Raw genomic sequence first — 16,308 nt, 5'->3', positions numbered from 1 at the left:
ATGTATGTGTTTGAAAGCACATGTTGGTGTGCTTCGGTTGAACTTTGTTTCTGTATACAACAGTTTTGCTAAAAAGACAGAGCTGTTAACGTTTACACTGTGGCTGTATTTATAGAGAGCCAGTTCAAGTATTGAAGTTCCCTGATGTATCATTGAATATTTGTAACGCGTTAGCAGCAGCAGGTTTAAAAGTTAAATACAAGTGTCGCCTGTCAATCATTTATTCCTGCCTTTTCTTGCGTCACACTTCACGAAGTACAGTTCAGATTTGACTGATGGAAAATATTGACCAATGAATAGTTAAATGAGACTTTTGACACGTTTTAAGCTTCACTTTGGACCAATGACAATGGTGTTGTCGTAGGCTTAACCAATCATAATTAAGGGGAGGGATTTCATTCAAGGAGCGCGAACGGTTAAGGGGCTACGAGAAAATGGCGAATATGGAGTTTGGGTTTGCGGGTTACACTATATTGATACTTTAAGCACTTTTAAAAACATGTAAATACGATAAGTGTGTTGCTTTTATGCCTTATCCGAGCGATAAACTTGTATGACATACTGAAGCTGATTTTTACTTAACGTTAATGTTAGTCGTTTCAGCAAGCGTTATCATAGTTAGCTAGCGGAATGAGGTTAGCACAGAAACATAATGTTAGTTAACGTCAACTCCCTTTGGTTAAGGTCGCTAACGTCGGCATTGATTACATTTGATTAATACTGCCTATCGCTGAAATTTGGGATCTGTGGGCACCCTGCGTCTGCAATTCCCGGTATGGCTTTACATAATTTGGTTTTTGTTATCGATGTGGATTATGGAGATCACGATTCGGGCGATCAACTGGATGTCAGGAGTCATTTCGTGAAACGAGGAATATTAAACATTCTCTTACATTTCGGCTACAAATATGGATTTGAGAAAGTGCGATGGGGTTACAAGTTCTTTGACTCCAAGACTGGCCGCAACGCCAGTCTCATATCAAGAGTATCTGATTTCAAGGAGCTTCGGCACAAAACATTTGAGGACTTTGAGCAAGAGTTTGAAGCCAAGTTTGATGTGAAGGAGAAAGCGTGCCCATCTCAACAGAAACAACGATCAAATCACTCGGTTTCGGTTCAAAATGCACTTAAAGAAACCCTATTGGACTTCCAGTGGGACAGACCAGACATCACCTCCCCTACTAAACTGTCCTTAAGGCCCAGGAAGTCGAGTCGTGGAGGAAGACCCAGTGTGTCACATGAAGATGACATTTTAACTAACGAGAGGAATGTGGCGTTTATTGTCTCGCAGTGTCCACTTTCCAGGGCGCAGCTCGTGGACTACTTGTCTTTGAGAGACAGCCTTCCTACAGATGTGACAGACCACGTTATATCCAAAGGACTTCAGGATATGCTGGTTCAGAGACAAGTTGTCCTCCACTGGATTGACTGTAGATCACACGTCCAGGTGAGTACAGTAGTGTTCAATAGAGCATAGCCAAACCACTGTCCAGTATCCGCATCTGACAATAGTTACCACAGTTAATGCACTGCTACCAGCAAAGTGACAATGTTTTGAGTATATAGATGGCACAGTTATACCTCAAGTTTGATAACAATAATGTAAATGTTATAATATACAAGTTAGACATACTTACTAATTAATTTCAGGGCTCTTAGTGCAGACTATATGATTTTATGTTAGTAGTACTTTTGAGATAATAATTCTACAAAAAGATCCCCTGCAAACAATTTATGTAGTAGAAAATGCAATTTTACGAATTGTTTTGAGCCACAGAATACTATATAATCAATTAATCAACACGTATAAAGCTAGCATAAATGTTCAATTATCTTAACTATCATCAACCTAAATTTAAACTGATGATTAATACAATGGATCTACATGGATCTAACCTAGTAGTGTGTGCTCTTCACCAGTCTAATATAGTACATTACTGTAAAGTGTAGCACAGTACTGCAAACTGATTGGTTCAGCATGCACTAAAGTCCCTAGAATTAGAATTTTCATAAAAAATTATAACTCGCCCCTCCCCCCAAGGATTTTCACAACACCAATGTCTGATTTAACAAAAAACTATTAGAGTTATAACATAGCCCATGAGATTTACATTTTCAGCTGGTCAAATATTTCTTGGTTAGCAGTTCTTCTATTTTAAAGTAATGTCTCATCTTCCTCTTCTGTCTTTTCTTTTTTTATATATATCTTTTTCTCAGTGAACTCATCACACATGAACATTTTTTTCCTTCATGGAAAATACCATCACTGCACCTTTAGACAGATTGTGATCCAAACTCCACAGAAACAGCTTTGTTTGTTGTGATGTTAGTGGTTTTGAGATTAGTTATTCTGTTTCTGCTCACTCCTGTTCTGTAAAGTTAGTCTGATGCTTAAGTGCTGTGACCACAACTTCAATGACTAATGCATATGAGCACATGACATGGATGGGAATGAAAAAAGCTTATGCTGAGGATGCAGTGTTAGTATTAAATTGTTTATCGGGCTTAATTATTCATTAATTGAACATCTGCTTTGACCCCTGTCTGTAACTATGTGTGTTATTGCAGGTTATGAGGTGTGAGGACTATTTTGGCTGTGACAAGCTGTCTGAGGTCCTAGCTCAGATGGATGGCAGAATAATCCCTGTGGTTGCACTGCTGAACCTTTGTAGCGCTCAACAGCCCAACTCAGGATTCATGAGGGAGTCTTTTGCATTCAAGTCCAGCATTGGATACCTGTTGTCCTCTGAACGACACTACCGCCTGGCTTTTCCTGTTATAGGAGGTGTCCTGCAGTGGCAGCAAGGTTAGTAGCCAGAGGAGATCTTTTCAACAAACTAAAAGCATTCATAATTATTACCAAATATCCCTCTGTGCAGAAGCACAATGTTTTTGTGCTTGAATTAAACATTGGGTATAAGCATATCTACATCCAGATGATGGAAAAGTAGTTGCAATTCTTCCGGCAAAACAAGCAATTAATTATTTTAAAGGCGTCTTAACATGCAGCAAATAATGTGGCAACTGATGTGAACTAAAAGGAGTTTACCTTTAACATGCTTAATTTCAAAGCTGAGAATAGCCTGCAAAAATTAACTTGTGATATTTTTCAATAAACCAGGTGATGTGACACAGAGCTGTGGTGTCATGCTGGAGCCAGTGACTCGGAGACTGAAGCTTCTCCCAGAATCTGTCAAAATGTCCTTAAAAGAAGTTCTGAGAGGCTGGGATGCTTCATCACTGATCCAGACCTCCACAGAGTCGTGGGTGATTCATGGCTCCAGTAGTGGTGACCAGGGAGCTGCTGCCTTCCAGCATCTCTTAATGGATCTGTCTACTCATGCTCTGCACGTGGTGAGACTCGAAACACAATAGTTCTGTTTTAGACAATTTGTACTTTTTTTTTTTTTTGTTTGTTTGGGGTTTTTTGTTTGGTTTTTTTGCCGTGCTGATTCCGATTGTGTAAAGTTGTGCAGATGAAAACACCAACACTATAATCTTGATTCAGCCTTTCAGAGCTTTTGAGTAAAGGTTGGTTTACATGGATAGACTGTCATTTTTGCATTGCAAAATCTGTGGTTCCCACAGAATGAGATTGTATTTGTGGCTGTAGCAAGACTTTGCATGCTGACCTGCTTGTGAACACATGCATGTGTATGAAAGGACCCGAACCCATACTTTGTTTAATGAATTCATACAAAAATTATGTACTTGGTCACAATAAATAACCAGGCAATATTCAGCTGCCAATAAGTTCCCTTATCTACCCTATCTACTGTTGCCCACTGCATTTCACTGTGCAGGTAGAATGTTCTGATTTCCAAAAGACAGATGTTTTTTATTGAGGTTGCCACATGATAAACCTGATCAGAAGCTGATCAGAAAGCTTAGAATTGTTGTTATTGAAAATATTGTCTATGTGCAATTGTAAAGCTGAAACCTCATCTTGTACTGTCTTATACTGTACTGTATGCATTTATTGATCTACTTATTTTCTTCTTCTTCTTTTTGTTTTTCTCTCTCTGTCTTCTTGTTACCCCAGCTTGCTGAGGTGAATGACAATGGGCTTCTGTGCTCGGCTGTGCTCTCTCCACTATCATACTCTACAGCTCTGCTCTCCATTCTCCAGCCTGTAATTGCTCAGTCTAACCAGCGACTGACCACTGAAGTCATTACCCCTGCCTCGGCTGAAACCTCTGCTGACCTTCCAGACATTGTGAACAGTGTTCTGGGAGTAGTGTATGACATCATGAAGCAGGATGGTGATAGTGTTAATGGTAGGAATAGGATCAAGGCTGTTTGATATAATTGTCCACTTATTTATTTAGTGTTTTTTCAAGAGAGTATTACATGATGTTTTAACTGTAAAATATCTTTTAAATATATCTTTTTGAAACTGTTTGTAAATGTATTAATAAATGCAAAAAGAAAGTAAATCCACAATCCATTAATTTCATCGTTATGGGTTAATGGATGTACAATTGACAATCTTAATACTTTTAAACTAATAATATTTTTTAAGAAAAGCTCAATATCAAGTTCTATATCAATCTAATTTTAATCTTGTTTATCTTATCTGTCAAATATTGGAAATTTTATTTTCAGTATCTGCATTTTTAGGTTGTTGACATTGTTGTGTTTGTTTATTTCTCAGACCAGTTAAAGGAGAATCCCATTCCTGAGTGGGCTCAGCAAGAATTCAGCCACAGTCCACCAGCAACAAACATGTTGGAGACTTGGTTCCCTCAGTCGGACTATTCAGGAGTGAGCTCTCATTTAATGGAGTCCATGAGGTACAGGAACTCAAAAATCTCATATTTTCTGTTACAATAGCACTTTTGAAGAGCTTATCTATGTATCAAGTTATTAAATAGTGTAGCTTTTGTATAATATTTCAACATAGAATAATAAAAAGCCTATAAGCCTTTGGTTATAATGTCCTCCTCACACTGTTAAACAGGTTGCTACATGCAGTACCGGAGGAGAGAGAAGAGGAGAACTTACCTGCACTGCAGCAGGAACTACTTAGTGGTCTGGCTGAAATATACCAATCATCCCAGGACTCAGAAAAGAGGGGAAGGAAATGTAAGCGAATATCTTTATTTTTTTTTATTTTTTTTTGTGAAGATCACAAACTATGGAAAATCATAAAACTCAAATTTAAGATAATCCAAAACACTAACGTCATTTTAATGTTTTTCTCCTACATAGTCATGAACTTCAGATATTTTTTTCCCAAATAATTTCTTGTCAATATCTATAGGTGGCGCCCACCGCACACCAGTGAAACAGAAGATGAAGACCATGAGTCGTTCCTTGCAGATGCTAAATGTGGCACGCTTGAATGTAAAAGCCCAAAAGAACCAGGCTGAGTCTGAGCAGGTTGGAACTGAGGGTAGGGAAGCAGACAGAACAGGGAAGAGACGGTCAAGTGACAGGAACAAACCTGGAGTAGCAAACGTGATCAGTACGTGCACCTTTTCTGTTAAACCTTACTATACTCTTTGACTACAATGTTCACTTTCATTGACTTTGTTGTATGAAATTGTCTCTGCAAGAAAGCAAATGTATACATTTCCCAAAATGTCAGTTGAACTACTTACTTTACTACCTACTTGCTTGTGTTACAAAGCTTTGTGCAGCCTATTATGAAAATACTGTTTCTCTTTTATTTTTAAGATAAAACCTAAGCTAGCATCATTTTCCGGGTGATGCAGAAAATATTTTTTATCAAGACTATTAGATCTCAGTAGTTTTTTAAACTGTAGGCCACTGTATATTGGAGATCTCTGAGACAGAACTTTTTAGTGAGTGTTTCTTGATTATGTCTGATCACTGGTTTTCCTCATCCAAGGCCCAATACTGCTTGTAGTATTTGCTTCATTTCAGGAAAATAAGTCATCTTATAATAAGTATCTTTACATGTCCTTGAGGGAGACACTGAATCACACTTTGCTCCTAGTGCACCAATAGCTTAAATATGCACAAATGAGAAGTTCTTATATCTTTACCAGATGAAGAGATTGTGCTTTTGAGATTGGAGTTCCTAAATTTTTTAACTCCCTCCGTAATGACTTAAGAACTGATTTTTGGCTTTTAATTTGGACCGATTTTTCATTTTTCTTTTTAGTCTTATTATGAAACACTTTATGATGATGTTTTCTTACTTCTAATAGTCAAGTAATGTATCTTCTCCTTTCTCCTAGGTTTTAAAAGTGAGTCAGAGCTGCTGTCCCATCTGAAGTCCAGTTACGAGAAATTTACGGCAGAGAGAGAGGAGTCTGTCTTTATGGGTGTTCAGCAGCTTGTTTCTTCTGTAAAGGCCTTCCTTGCAGCAGAATCAGATTGGGAGGTGAGACAGATGATGCTTCTAAATGAATAATAAATACAGAAAAACTTACATTTTGATTTCAGTAAAATTAATGCTGTATTTTGGTTAAATCACCTGATGAAAACTTCATTACAATATGCATGATGTTCACTTTAGGTCAAAGAATGCAAGATGCTGATAGAAGATGGAAGAATCTTTGAAATATCATGGAAATATAATGCATAAACTAGGCCAGTGGTGGATCTGAACTGTGATTATTAAGTTCTATGTTTTCTTTTTAGGCAAAGACCTCCTTGCTTGTTCAACAGCATCTCCTCAAGACCAGCAAGTCAATCAGACAGCTCTATGGAATGGCTGCTGATGTTGATAGTAAAGTCAGGGAGTGAGTGGTTTCCAAGTTTTACCTTGGGGACAACCTGTGTCTCCATCTGTCTGGATAATAAAGTTTCAGTTCAAGTCATTAATATTTAGCTGTCAGTAACACAGTCTGTTTATTCTAGGTGCCAGCTGCAAGTGGTGTTAAGGCTGGAGCTGTGCAGACTTTTCTCCACGGAGCAGTCAGACTCACTGGATGTTGATCAGATGGCAGAGGAGGTAAGATGATCATGGCTTAGACTTTTATGCAGTCAAGTCTCCTTTGTAATTAATACAAACATGGAAAAGGGTGTGACTACAATGTATATGATTTTCTTTCAAGCGGAGCAATGCCTTCTACCATCATGCTGATTTTAAAAAAGCTGTTTATTTAATGGTGACTATCATTCGAGCTGTTGGACTAACACAGTATGTGCCATTAATTGTGGCAGTAATCTGAATATAAAATAGTATTTCCAGTTATATTGAAATGTTCTGTCTTTTGATACACTTTTTGTCAGTCACTTCAAATTGAGTGAAAATTTAACTTTAATTCAGGTAAAATATAATAATCCCCTCTGTGCTTCAGGTGGCTGAAATGCTTCGAATAATCTCCCTGACCAGAGACCCAGTTTTCCTAACGAGGTTCCTTCAAGATGAGGTCCTGCCAGGGTAAGGTTTCAGAAATACATTTTTATTGTATTTTCAAAAGAATATAAGAATAAGCAATACAACTATTTTTCCTCCTGAAAGACAAAGCAGCATTAATAACTTTTGTTCAAGTCAAGAATAAAGTCATAAATAAAAGTGCCTCAGATGAATTGAATTTCCGTAATTTTGTAGGCGTATTTAATGATTATACTTTTACGCAAAAACAGCGAAGCCAAGGCTGGCTCACTGCATCACACAAAACATGTTTTGTTTTGGGGGGTTTTTTGGTTTTGGGGGGCTTTTTGTATGATTTCAAATGAGCCAGTTTCTCACTTGCAGTTGTATAAATCTAACAATAGTGTTTTTGGATTGCGGCAGGTTCCTGACCGCAATCCCCAGAGTGCTTGCAGAAATCTACCACAGTCTGGGCACACAGCTCCCTGAAGTTTTGCTGGCAGTCTTGCCTCCAGACTTCCTCAGTGATGACTCGGTAGCCAAGGACAGCATTTCTCCTTCAGCCTCTTCACTTCCCCTGTCTGCACAGTGCCTGGTTTCAGATGACAAAGATGGACTACAGGACCTGCGGAACCGCTCAGGCAACAAAAGGAGGTGAGAAGGACGTTTAAAAGACTCTTCTATTATAGACAATCTGGAAGGACTTTGAATTACAAATAATCTTAGATGCTACAATAAGAAGTGGCATTTGAGTGAAATATTTTGTTTTTTTATTTCACTGGACTGGAATCATAATTAAGTATTTTTAAAGTGCCCAGAAGTATGCACAGAATGTAATGGGGTTTTTCTTTTTCTTTTTCTTTTTGTTAGGAGTGGGATGCTGACTCGCCATCGCAGCATGACGGAATCATCACAGAGTCTTCGGCAAATAGAGATCCCCAAAAAGGCTACAAGAGCTGTAAGATAATCACTTCTGCTGTCTCTCCTAAGATAAAACCTTGATCAACTTTCTGAACCAACTGTCTGAACCTCTCTATTTGCAGAGTTGGCCTGTCTGAAATAGAAAACAATCCCAATAATTTTTTGATTCATTTTAATCCATCTGCCTTTGTGGAAATGTGCTTTTCATGCGGTTAGCGTGTGCTACTCTGCTTCTTTGTTGGACTTTAAATAGCCAAAATATTTTCACACTGCTGAATTAATCTGAGCCTTTTTTTGAACAAAGTCCTCATCTTTTGAGCATGAGGCTATGTCCTTTTGGGTGCCATGTTCGCTAATGGTCGAGTTTTCATTAGGGTTTTTTGTTGTCAGTTATGTTTTTTATCTCGCTCACACTCCTAATGTACAGCTGTTTTTGGCTGCAGTACCCCAAGAACATGTGCTGCTGTTTCCACCTATGCTTTGTCCACCAACCTGATGTGATTAATTGTATTCTAGCCACATGAGAGGTTTGGTGCACTGCTGTTTAAGTCACTGGATTGTTGTGTTTCGTGTAGAGTTCACTCCATTTTATATTGACCACGTCTTGTATTTCGATTGAGGAAAACTTTTTTTTTTTTTTTTTTTTTTTTTTTTTCCCCAGAACAATTATCTTTATCATTTTATCACCCAGCCCTATGGCTATTGAGAGAAATGTTGTAGATATTACTTGGACTGTCTGATTTGTTAAACTGTATTTTTGGTGAAGATAGCCACCCACTATAAACAATGAAACAATGGTGGTGTCATTTGCTCATAATTTTCTTTATCTCATCCACCTGATTCCTGCTTTTTCTTTTTTTTTTAGTCCAAATCAAAGGGTCGTGTAACTTTGGATAAACCGGTTGAGGAACCACATCCCCCAAAACAAGAAACACAAGGTATGTCCTTTGTTACATCTTTCTTGATCACATATAACTTGCCTATTCCACCCTCAAAACTGTTTCCAGATAACATGTTAACCAACCAACCCAGTGACATCACATTGAGTACAGACACAATATGGCGCTAAACATGTTCTAAAAACTTTAACTTTATGCACTTTCTTAAATCCACCTCCACAGACAGTGTTAAATCTAAATCAGTTTTTGAGAGCAGGGCTCCTTGGTGTAAATTATCCTGGTTACATGTATTGTTTCATGCCCACTCTAATACCTCTTGACATTAAAAAAAAAAAAAAAAGAGAGAGAGAGAGAGAGAGAGATGAGTCTTAAACACCTAGATTGTGCTAATTCTCAGAGGTGACCAAGGTGAGAAGAAACCTCTTCAACCAAGAGATTGTTTCCCCTTCAAAGAAAGCCAAGCTACAAAGGAGCCGCTCTGTGTCTGCTGTGGAAGGAGTGAAACGCAAGCGATCCCATGAACCTGAAGGTAGAAGAATGCACTGTTATAGATTAATTTAAATACTTAATGTAATAACTGTCCAACTACTTTAAACTACTTTAATGTTTTCCAAATATTTTATTGTGTTCAGAGAGACACAGGCTTCTTACCAAAAAAGTGTGTGAGACTCCGCTCCACAAGCAAGTGTCTAGTCGTCTACTACACAGGCAGAAAATTGGAAGGTATGTTTCTGTTAATGTAATTAATATTTTTATTTGCCATACCTTTATTTTAAATTTACTCAAACCTGAAGTATGTAGTAACTCCAAGTTATTTATTTATTTTTTTGCGAAGAAAACCTGTCCTAACTGAGGAGTGTATTGTGGAAGAATCACCAGTGAAACCTTTAGAAGGTATTTTGCTAATACAAAGTTGTTGTTTTGTTTGTTTGTTTTTCTACTTAAATAACATTTACACAAATGCATGATTTATAATTGTATATGTATGTAAATTAAGTCAGTTTTATATATACAATTTCACCTTGTGCTTTTTCTTTATATCTGGTTCTTTTCTTGATTAAAGACAGCAGGAATTCTGAGTAAAAAAACTATTTACATATATATTCGAATATTTCATTTAACAGAAGTAACTTCAAAGATGCACAATAATTTTAACATTTGTGCGTATCAATTATGACAGTCTGTTTTGTATCGTTTTGCTGCTTTGGATATGTTCATAAGATTGTAATTTTACACAACTCACACTTTCCATATATACCATAAACTTACTACATCTTTGTCCTTTGGTTCTGTGTTAGATCTAAGAAGGAGCCCAAGAATAAAGAAGTTCGCTCGAAGACACTCAAGCACTTTCTATTCAAGTTCTCAGCCTCGTTCCCGCAACCTGGACCAGGCTCTCTCTGCATCCCAGCTTAGTCTGAGTGATGGCAAAATATGTGGGGTTAATGTAAAAACAGTTCGGTCTCCCATGCGTCTTCTTTTTGGGGCTGCTGAGTCTCCCAGTCATTCTAACCAGTCAGGTGCAACCAGGCCCAGCAGGTCACGGCTATCCACAGACTCGAGCGTCTTTGAGGTAACTTCTCAATTTAATAATCAGTGTGTCATCCTAATGTGCTGCAATTTGAGATGATTACTAAAGATCAGCTTTTTTCAAGTGTGTTCATGTGATCTGAGAGCAAATTGTAAAACGTATTTTTTATCTTTTTAGACTCCAGACAAAACCACAAAATCACCCAACAAACGAGGGAGGGCCAGTATTGCAAACACGACTCCAAAAACACCTAGGACTCCTCGGACCCCTAAATCCCCCAAGACCCCACCTTCAACCAGGACGCATATTTTGTCAGTTGCAGAGAGTCCTGTGGTAGCTAGCACTAGTGGACTTGGTATGTCTCTGAGGGGCACTCCTTTCAGATCTCCAGCCAAAAAGCCTTTTGTTCCAGAGACACCTACAAAGCAAAGCCCCATGAGGAGCCCTCTAAAGGGTATTCTCAGGACTCCAGTCAAGGCTTTGATCGAAGGATGCACCTCTTCTGATTTACATCTGATCCATAGCCCAATTTCCAGGACTCCCAGGAAGAGTGTCACGTGGTCTCCCTCTCCACAGAAATGTAGGATAGTTGAGAAGAGTGCTAATTTTAAAGTGCCACAGTCACCAAGTATTACATCTCACAGTTCTCTGAGACTGGTGACATCCAGTAAGTTCAGCAGTCCTGTCAAAAGCACAAACACTAAAAGAGACATTTTCAAGACCCCAGAAAAGACGTGTCAGGTACACCTAGTAAGAGTATCAGAACATGCGCATAGTAGCTGTTTGACTCCAGAACATAATCAAGGGTCTTCTGTAAAACCTCACTCCAGTTTTAAAACACCAGGAAAAGGTGATGCTGTTCTGGTTGAGCCTCAAGCTAAAACCACACCCCCACCAGAACACCACCTTTCCACTCACCCGGACACTACAAGTCAAAATAAAACACCTAGTCCAACTCACCAAATGGTTACTCGTTCTGGGCGAACTCCAGGTAAAAGTTCAAACACTGCTTCCCCATATAATCCTGAAGTTTCACCACTTTTAGATGCCACTCTTTCAGATGGCTCAGATGCCTCACCAAAGTCTCCAGCAAAGTTCTTAACAAGAAAGTCTGGTCAAGGGGGTAAAACAACTACACGTGTGTTAAGGTCCCAGTCTAATGAGAGTTCGCAGTCAGACCCAAAGGAAGAAGCGCAGACTAAGGCCTCGCAGTCCACTGCAAGTGACGCTAGTTCTCATACCGATTCTCAGCAATTTGAATCTTCTCATGGTACCTCTGGAACCACAGATGATGATAGCATTGACATAGTTGATGCAGCCATTGTAAAAACAGAGTTTAGCGGAGGTCTCAAGATGAACATTAGCTTTACACGGAAGCCTTCACTGTCAAGTGAAGACTTTGTGTCAAACACTGTCTCTGCTAAACCACTTGTGCCATCCCATAACACACCAAGCCGGAGTTACGGCTTCCGTCAGACACCTGATCGTCAGCAGAGGGAGGCTGCTGCTCGTTTAGGATACGGAAATGATTCACCTCGATTTTCAACCCCTAGAGGCTCAGCAAGACATGGCCGCCAAAAGGGCACAGGTACGCCAAATCCTCTTACCTACCAAGTAGAACTGGAAATGCAAAAATCAGGACTTCCCAAGCTAAAAATTAAACGCACAGATTCCATGAATGCAGGAGAGTTTGTCTCAGATGGAAGTCCTCGATCAGGAGCGCAAAGCCCTGTAGTAGGTGTGAAACCTCAGTTTGAAAGCCCCTTGGCCTTATTTTCTAAATACCGAGATCCCGGATGCATGTCGCCATCGGTCTGTGCTCATGTAACCCCAGCCAAGAGCACACCTGGGAAAGGTGGAAGCGTCCAGACTTACATCTGCCAGTCTTACACACCTACGCACCATCCCGCCTTGTCACCAGTAACTGCAGAGACTGTCCCCCTGACTCCTTCACCTCAAAGTGCTGGTAAAGTGACCCCAGAAAACCTCAACAGCTGGCCTCGCAGGAAAAGAGCTCAGATTAGTGTGTTAGGAGGCAAAGATCGTGGCCTGAAGGGGGAGCCTCAGCTTGAGGAGCTCCTGGAGGAGGCTGAACTTGGAGTTAGTAGGTTGCAGGACATTGAGGATACAGATGAGCCTTTGGACAACAAAGCTAAATCATTTGCTCTGACTTCCAAACAATCCCCTCCAGTTGGATCAGATGCGTCTCCTCTTTCTCCAATGGAAGAGTTGTACTGGATGGAAAAGCTGGCTGAGTGCACGGACTCTCACAAGGCTGAAAACGAAACCGCCTGGGCATCTCAAAATGAAGATGGCATATCAAGTAAGTCATGGTTTATACATTTTTGTATTGAACATTTTAAATATATACGTTTTGTGTTCTGGGTTTTTGAGATTATGCATGGAGAGTTGCAACTGATTTATAGTTTAATTTAATGATTTATTTAGTGAGTAATTTAGTGGTTTTACTTGATAAACAAATTTCAGCAATTTAAAAGGTCTTTCATTTGATTTATGAGCCTGAGCTTCAGTATTTCAAATAGAATATTTACTCTTTTCATTGCTTATTTATTACAGAGAATTTAGTAATCACACCATTTTGTTTTTTAAATGATTGCATGAAGTCATATGAATGAAATCCACCACAGAGTGCCTGATTTTGCCATTTTCTGCAGCAGTGACTCCTCCCAGTTCAAAGGTGCGAAAGCCAGTTTCTGCCAGTGGTATTTTGGCCCTTACCCAGTCCCCATTGTTGTTCAAGGGCAAAACAGGTTCTGCCAGTAAGAGAACACCAAATTTTAGAGGTAAGTTGTGCATATAAGATAAGATTATAAAACTTTTTTGTTTTTTGTATTTATTGTTCAAGGCACCATCTATTTTCATTACTCTCACATTTTCAATATGCAGTAAATGCTCTTCTGTTGTCTTTTCAGTAGGATTTTATCAGCTCATCCTTTTCAAGGATTTTAGTTCATGAGCCACAGGCAGCGTAATTTGATTTAAAGTGGGATGGACCAGAAAAGCATTGTGTTATAACTCATAAAACATCCCTTTTCCTAAAATATTTTTCAAAAAAATGAAAAATCAATAGCAATCCATTTACCAAAGATTTTAAACAGCCTTAGATAACTCAGTATAAATAAGTGCAGTTTTAAACCATGTATGTTTTGGGTTTTTTTCACATGTATAGCGTCTGTTTTCATTACTCATACATTAGAATTAACAGATCACATTGAAAGCCACAAAATATTCACCTGTATTGTAGATCTTTATGGTTCAGATAAGTTGTCTAGGTCTAGAAATATTTTAAACTTTTCAAGTGTTATCAGTCCTGAGTAGTAAACACGGTGTCACCACAAAGGGATTTACAATCCTTTTTTTTTTTTTTTTTAATTGGCAAATTAAAGACATCACTGCAGTTTTCATTGTTTGCAAAGCCATCCATGGATGGAATGGGATCCTTTTGTGGTATGATTATGGGCCCTAGGCCACAAGTTTGACATCCTTCAAGCTAATTCTCTGAAAATTTTCCCCAGTACAATTAATGGAGCGTTAATATCATTTAACCTGCTTAATAACCAAAACTACACATTCTCCTGTATAAATGAAGTAAACTTTGTATTTCCCATCCTTCACATTTCCTGACGAACCTTATTCTTTCCATAATGTTTTCAGAAGAAGCTGCATCACAGAGGACAGAAATTGATGGAGTGGACCTGTCTCCCTTCAGCCAACCAAAGAAACGCTCAAACACAGGAAAGACCTACAGCAGGAAGAGACTAATTCACTGAGTTACAAAGTAAAGTGGCCAACAAAGCAGAAAGTTTGTCCATTCTGTGCTTAACTGTGAAGCTGAGCCTTTTGATGACAGATCTGAAACATGTCTTTAAAGCACCACTTGAAAATGTTTTTGGGGGGGTTTTTTACATGAAACAACGTCCCATTCAATCAGCTCTCGACACTTTTGATCCGGACATTTTCTCTTCCAACCCGTGGGATAGGTTAAGACTATCAGTTTCAAACTGAACTGAAAGTTATTCTTTTTCTGTTCCTTTAGTCATTTTAAAATACCCACTTGGGTGTTTCTGAAGCTAAAACCTAGAAAACAGGTTTACATTGCATGTCATTGTTCAAAATGCATAATTAATTATTTTATAATCAATTCAGAGCTTTTAATTTGTTGTTGTAAATATGTTCTTGTATATTTATTAGTTTGTTGTATACTTTTTTTAAATAAAAGGAACAATTTTAACAGTTTGTAAATAAGTTGCTAAGTCTTGTAAATAAATATTAATTTTCTTAATGATTTGGAAGCTATATATGTATTTTGTGTCTTGTACCTTCTTATCATTTGAGTATTTGCAGGACATAGTCAACCTATTCAGTAAGACCAACTAAAACCTCACTGAACTTTACTCTGCAGGCTTCATTGTCTTTGACTGTCACCTTAATAAATTATTTTATCAGCTCCCAGCAAATAAAAGCAAACCTGGTGCTATCTCTAAAGTTTCAAAGGTCACTGCTCTAAAGCCATAAAACTGAGTGCATTCAGTAGTTGGTACAAAAAGTAAGAAAAAATGTTCTAATAAATCTATATAATTGACTTAATTTTGTAATCATTATCATCTCAGGAGTATATGTTGGTGTGAATGTTATTTTTTTTTTTTTAATCGACTGTTAATTGGAATGCTTTGTTAGCTCCTGCAAAGTCCCATAGAAGGCACACCTCTTAGTTGTCCTGTGTTTGTATAGTAGTTTAGATAGCTACCACAAGAAGAAAGTACACTCCGCTAGCTTGATCAGCTGTGGCTCAGGGTCCTAGTGCATGTTAAAGTAATTGTGTGCAAAAATACTGCCCCTGATGCATCTAAGGGATTGGTATTTGTGTGCATCTGTTAGCTGTTAAGGCATGGAACAAAGAGCTATATGAACGTATGTGAAAGGACAAATGTGGTCTGTGTACCAGACTGTTTACTATTTACTTGCTCCTGAAACATTTCCCGTGTTGGCAAGTTGAGTGTTACAAAAGAAAAAAAAAGTCTATTTCTCATCTTGGCTGTGGTTTTGAAAGCTAGACCCTTTATCACTAGTAAAATTCTGATAACGAATGAGGTCAGAATTCCCTTTGACTGTTTCAGTTTTATGGCCCTGGCTCTGTCACACGTCTGACTTAACGGTTTATTGTTAATAAGTAACAATTTACTTTTCCTATTACTTTAAGACGGCATGTCTCGTGTAACCAGGATTTTCTTTAATGCCGAAAGTGAAGCGTCATGTGTATATCAATGTGTTTTGCTCACACAACGTTAAGTCAATAGTTGTGTCTCTCAGCTGAGCAAGGGTTGATATTCCTTCACAGAGCAGCCACGTAAGTTCTTTGATGTAGCTTTTGGGGCCATGACTCAACTGCAGCTTTCTGCTCGTGCCAGAAATGGTGGATTGTTTTGAGCTCTGTACTCTGGCCAGACTTCTCCACAGCATGAACATTTTTGCACTGTGTCTTGGTGCATTCATGTTAACCCCTACTTGCAGAAGACTCATTTCTCCCTCTCTCCCACACACAGCTGCTGCCACATGCTTGTTTTATGTGAATGGGACATGCCTCGTCGACTTTCCATGGAAGAAAGTCAGTTTCGGAGGGAAGGACTGTTTAAGGCACCTTTGTC

The 16,308-nt window shown here is 38.6% G+C and overlaps 1 protein-coding gene across 3 annotated transcripts; it reads left to right on the top strand.

Annotated features, from left to right (window-relative positions):
- Positions 1 to 415: 415 nt before the first annotated feature.
- ticrr (TopBP1-interacting, checkpoint, and replication regulator) lies at positions 416 to 14,959 on the top strand. Of its 3 annotated transcripts, none has more exons than XM_031731803.2 (21): positions 416 to 1,447; positions 2,569 to 2,806; positions 3,122 to 3,354; positions 4,043 to 4,277; positions 4,655 to 4,793; positions 4,961 to 5,085; positions 5,264 to 5,467; positions 6,207 to 6,352; positions 6,613 to 6,713; positions 6,832 to 6,925; positions 7,275 to 7,357; positions 7,715 to 7,945; positions 8,162 to 8,249; positions 9,078 to 9,150; positions 9,509 to 9,640; positions 9,744 to 9,834; positions 9,947 to 10,005; positions 10,410 to 10,684; positions 10,820 to 12,965; positions 13,321 to 13,446; positions 14,318 to 14,959. In XM_031731803.2, the coding sequence occupies exons 1-21, from the start codon at positions 776 to 778 to the stop codon at positions 14,431 to 14,433; spliced, it is 5,607 nt and encodes a 1,868-aa protein (XP_031587663.1). In that variant the 5' UTR covers positions 416 to 775; the 3' UTR covers positions 14,434 to 14,959. The 3 variants fall into 3 exon arrangements, with proteins under 3 accessions (XP_031587663.1, XP_039471509.1, XP_031587662.1); XM_039615575.1 differs by having other exon boundaries at positions 13,318 to 13,446; positions 14,321 to 14,959; XM_031731802.2 differs by having other exon boundaries at positions 13,318 to 13,446.
- Positions 14,960 to 16,308: the final 1,349 nt, after the last annotated feature.

This window comes from Oreochromis aureus, linkage group 7 (assembly GCF_013358895.1).
Source record: "Oreochromis aureus strain Israel breed Guangdong linkage group 7, ZZ_aureus, whole genome shotgun sequence".
Classification (NCBI taxonomy): domain Eukaryota; kingdom Metazoa; phylum Chordata; class Actinopteri; order Cichliformes; family Cichlidae; genus Oreochromis; species Oreochromis aureus.
This window is presented reverse-complemented; position numbering and strand designations above follow the sequence as displayed.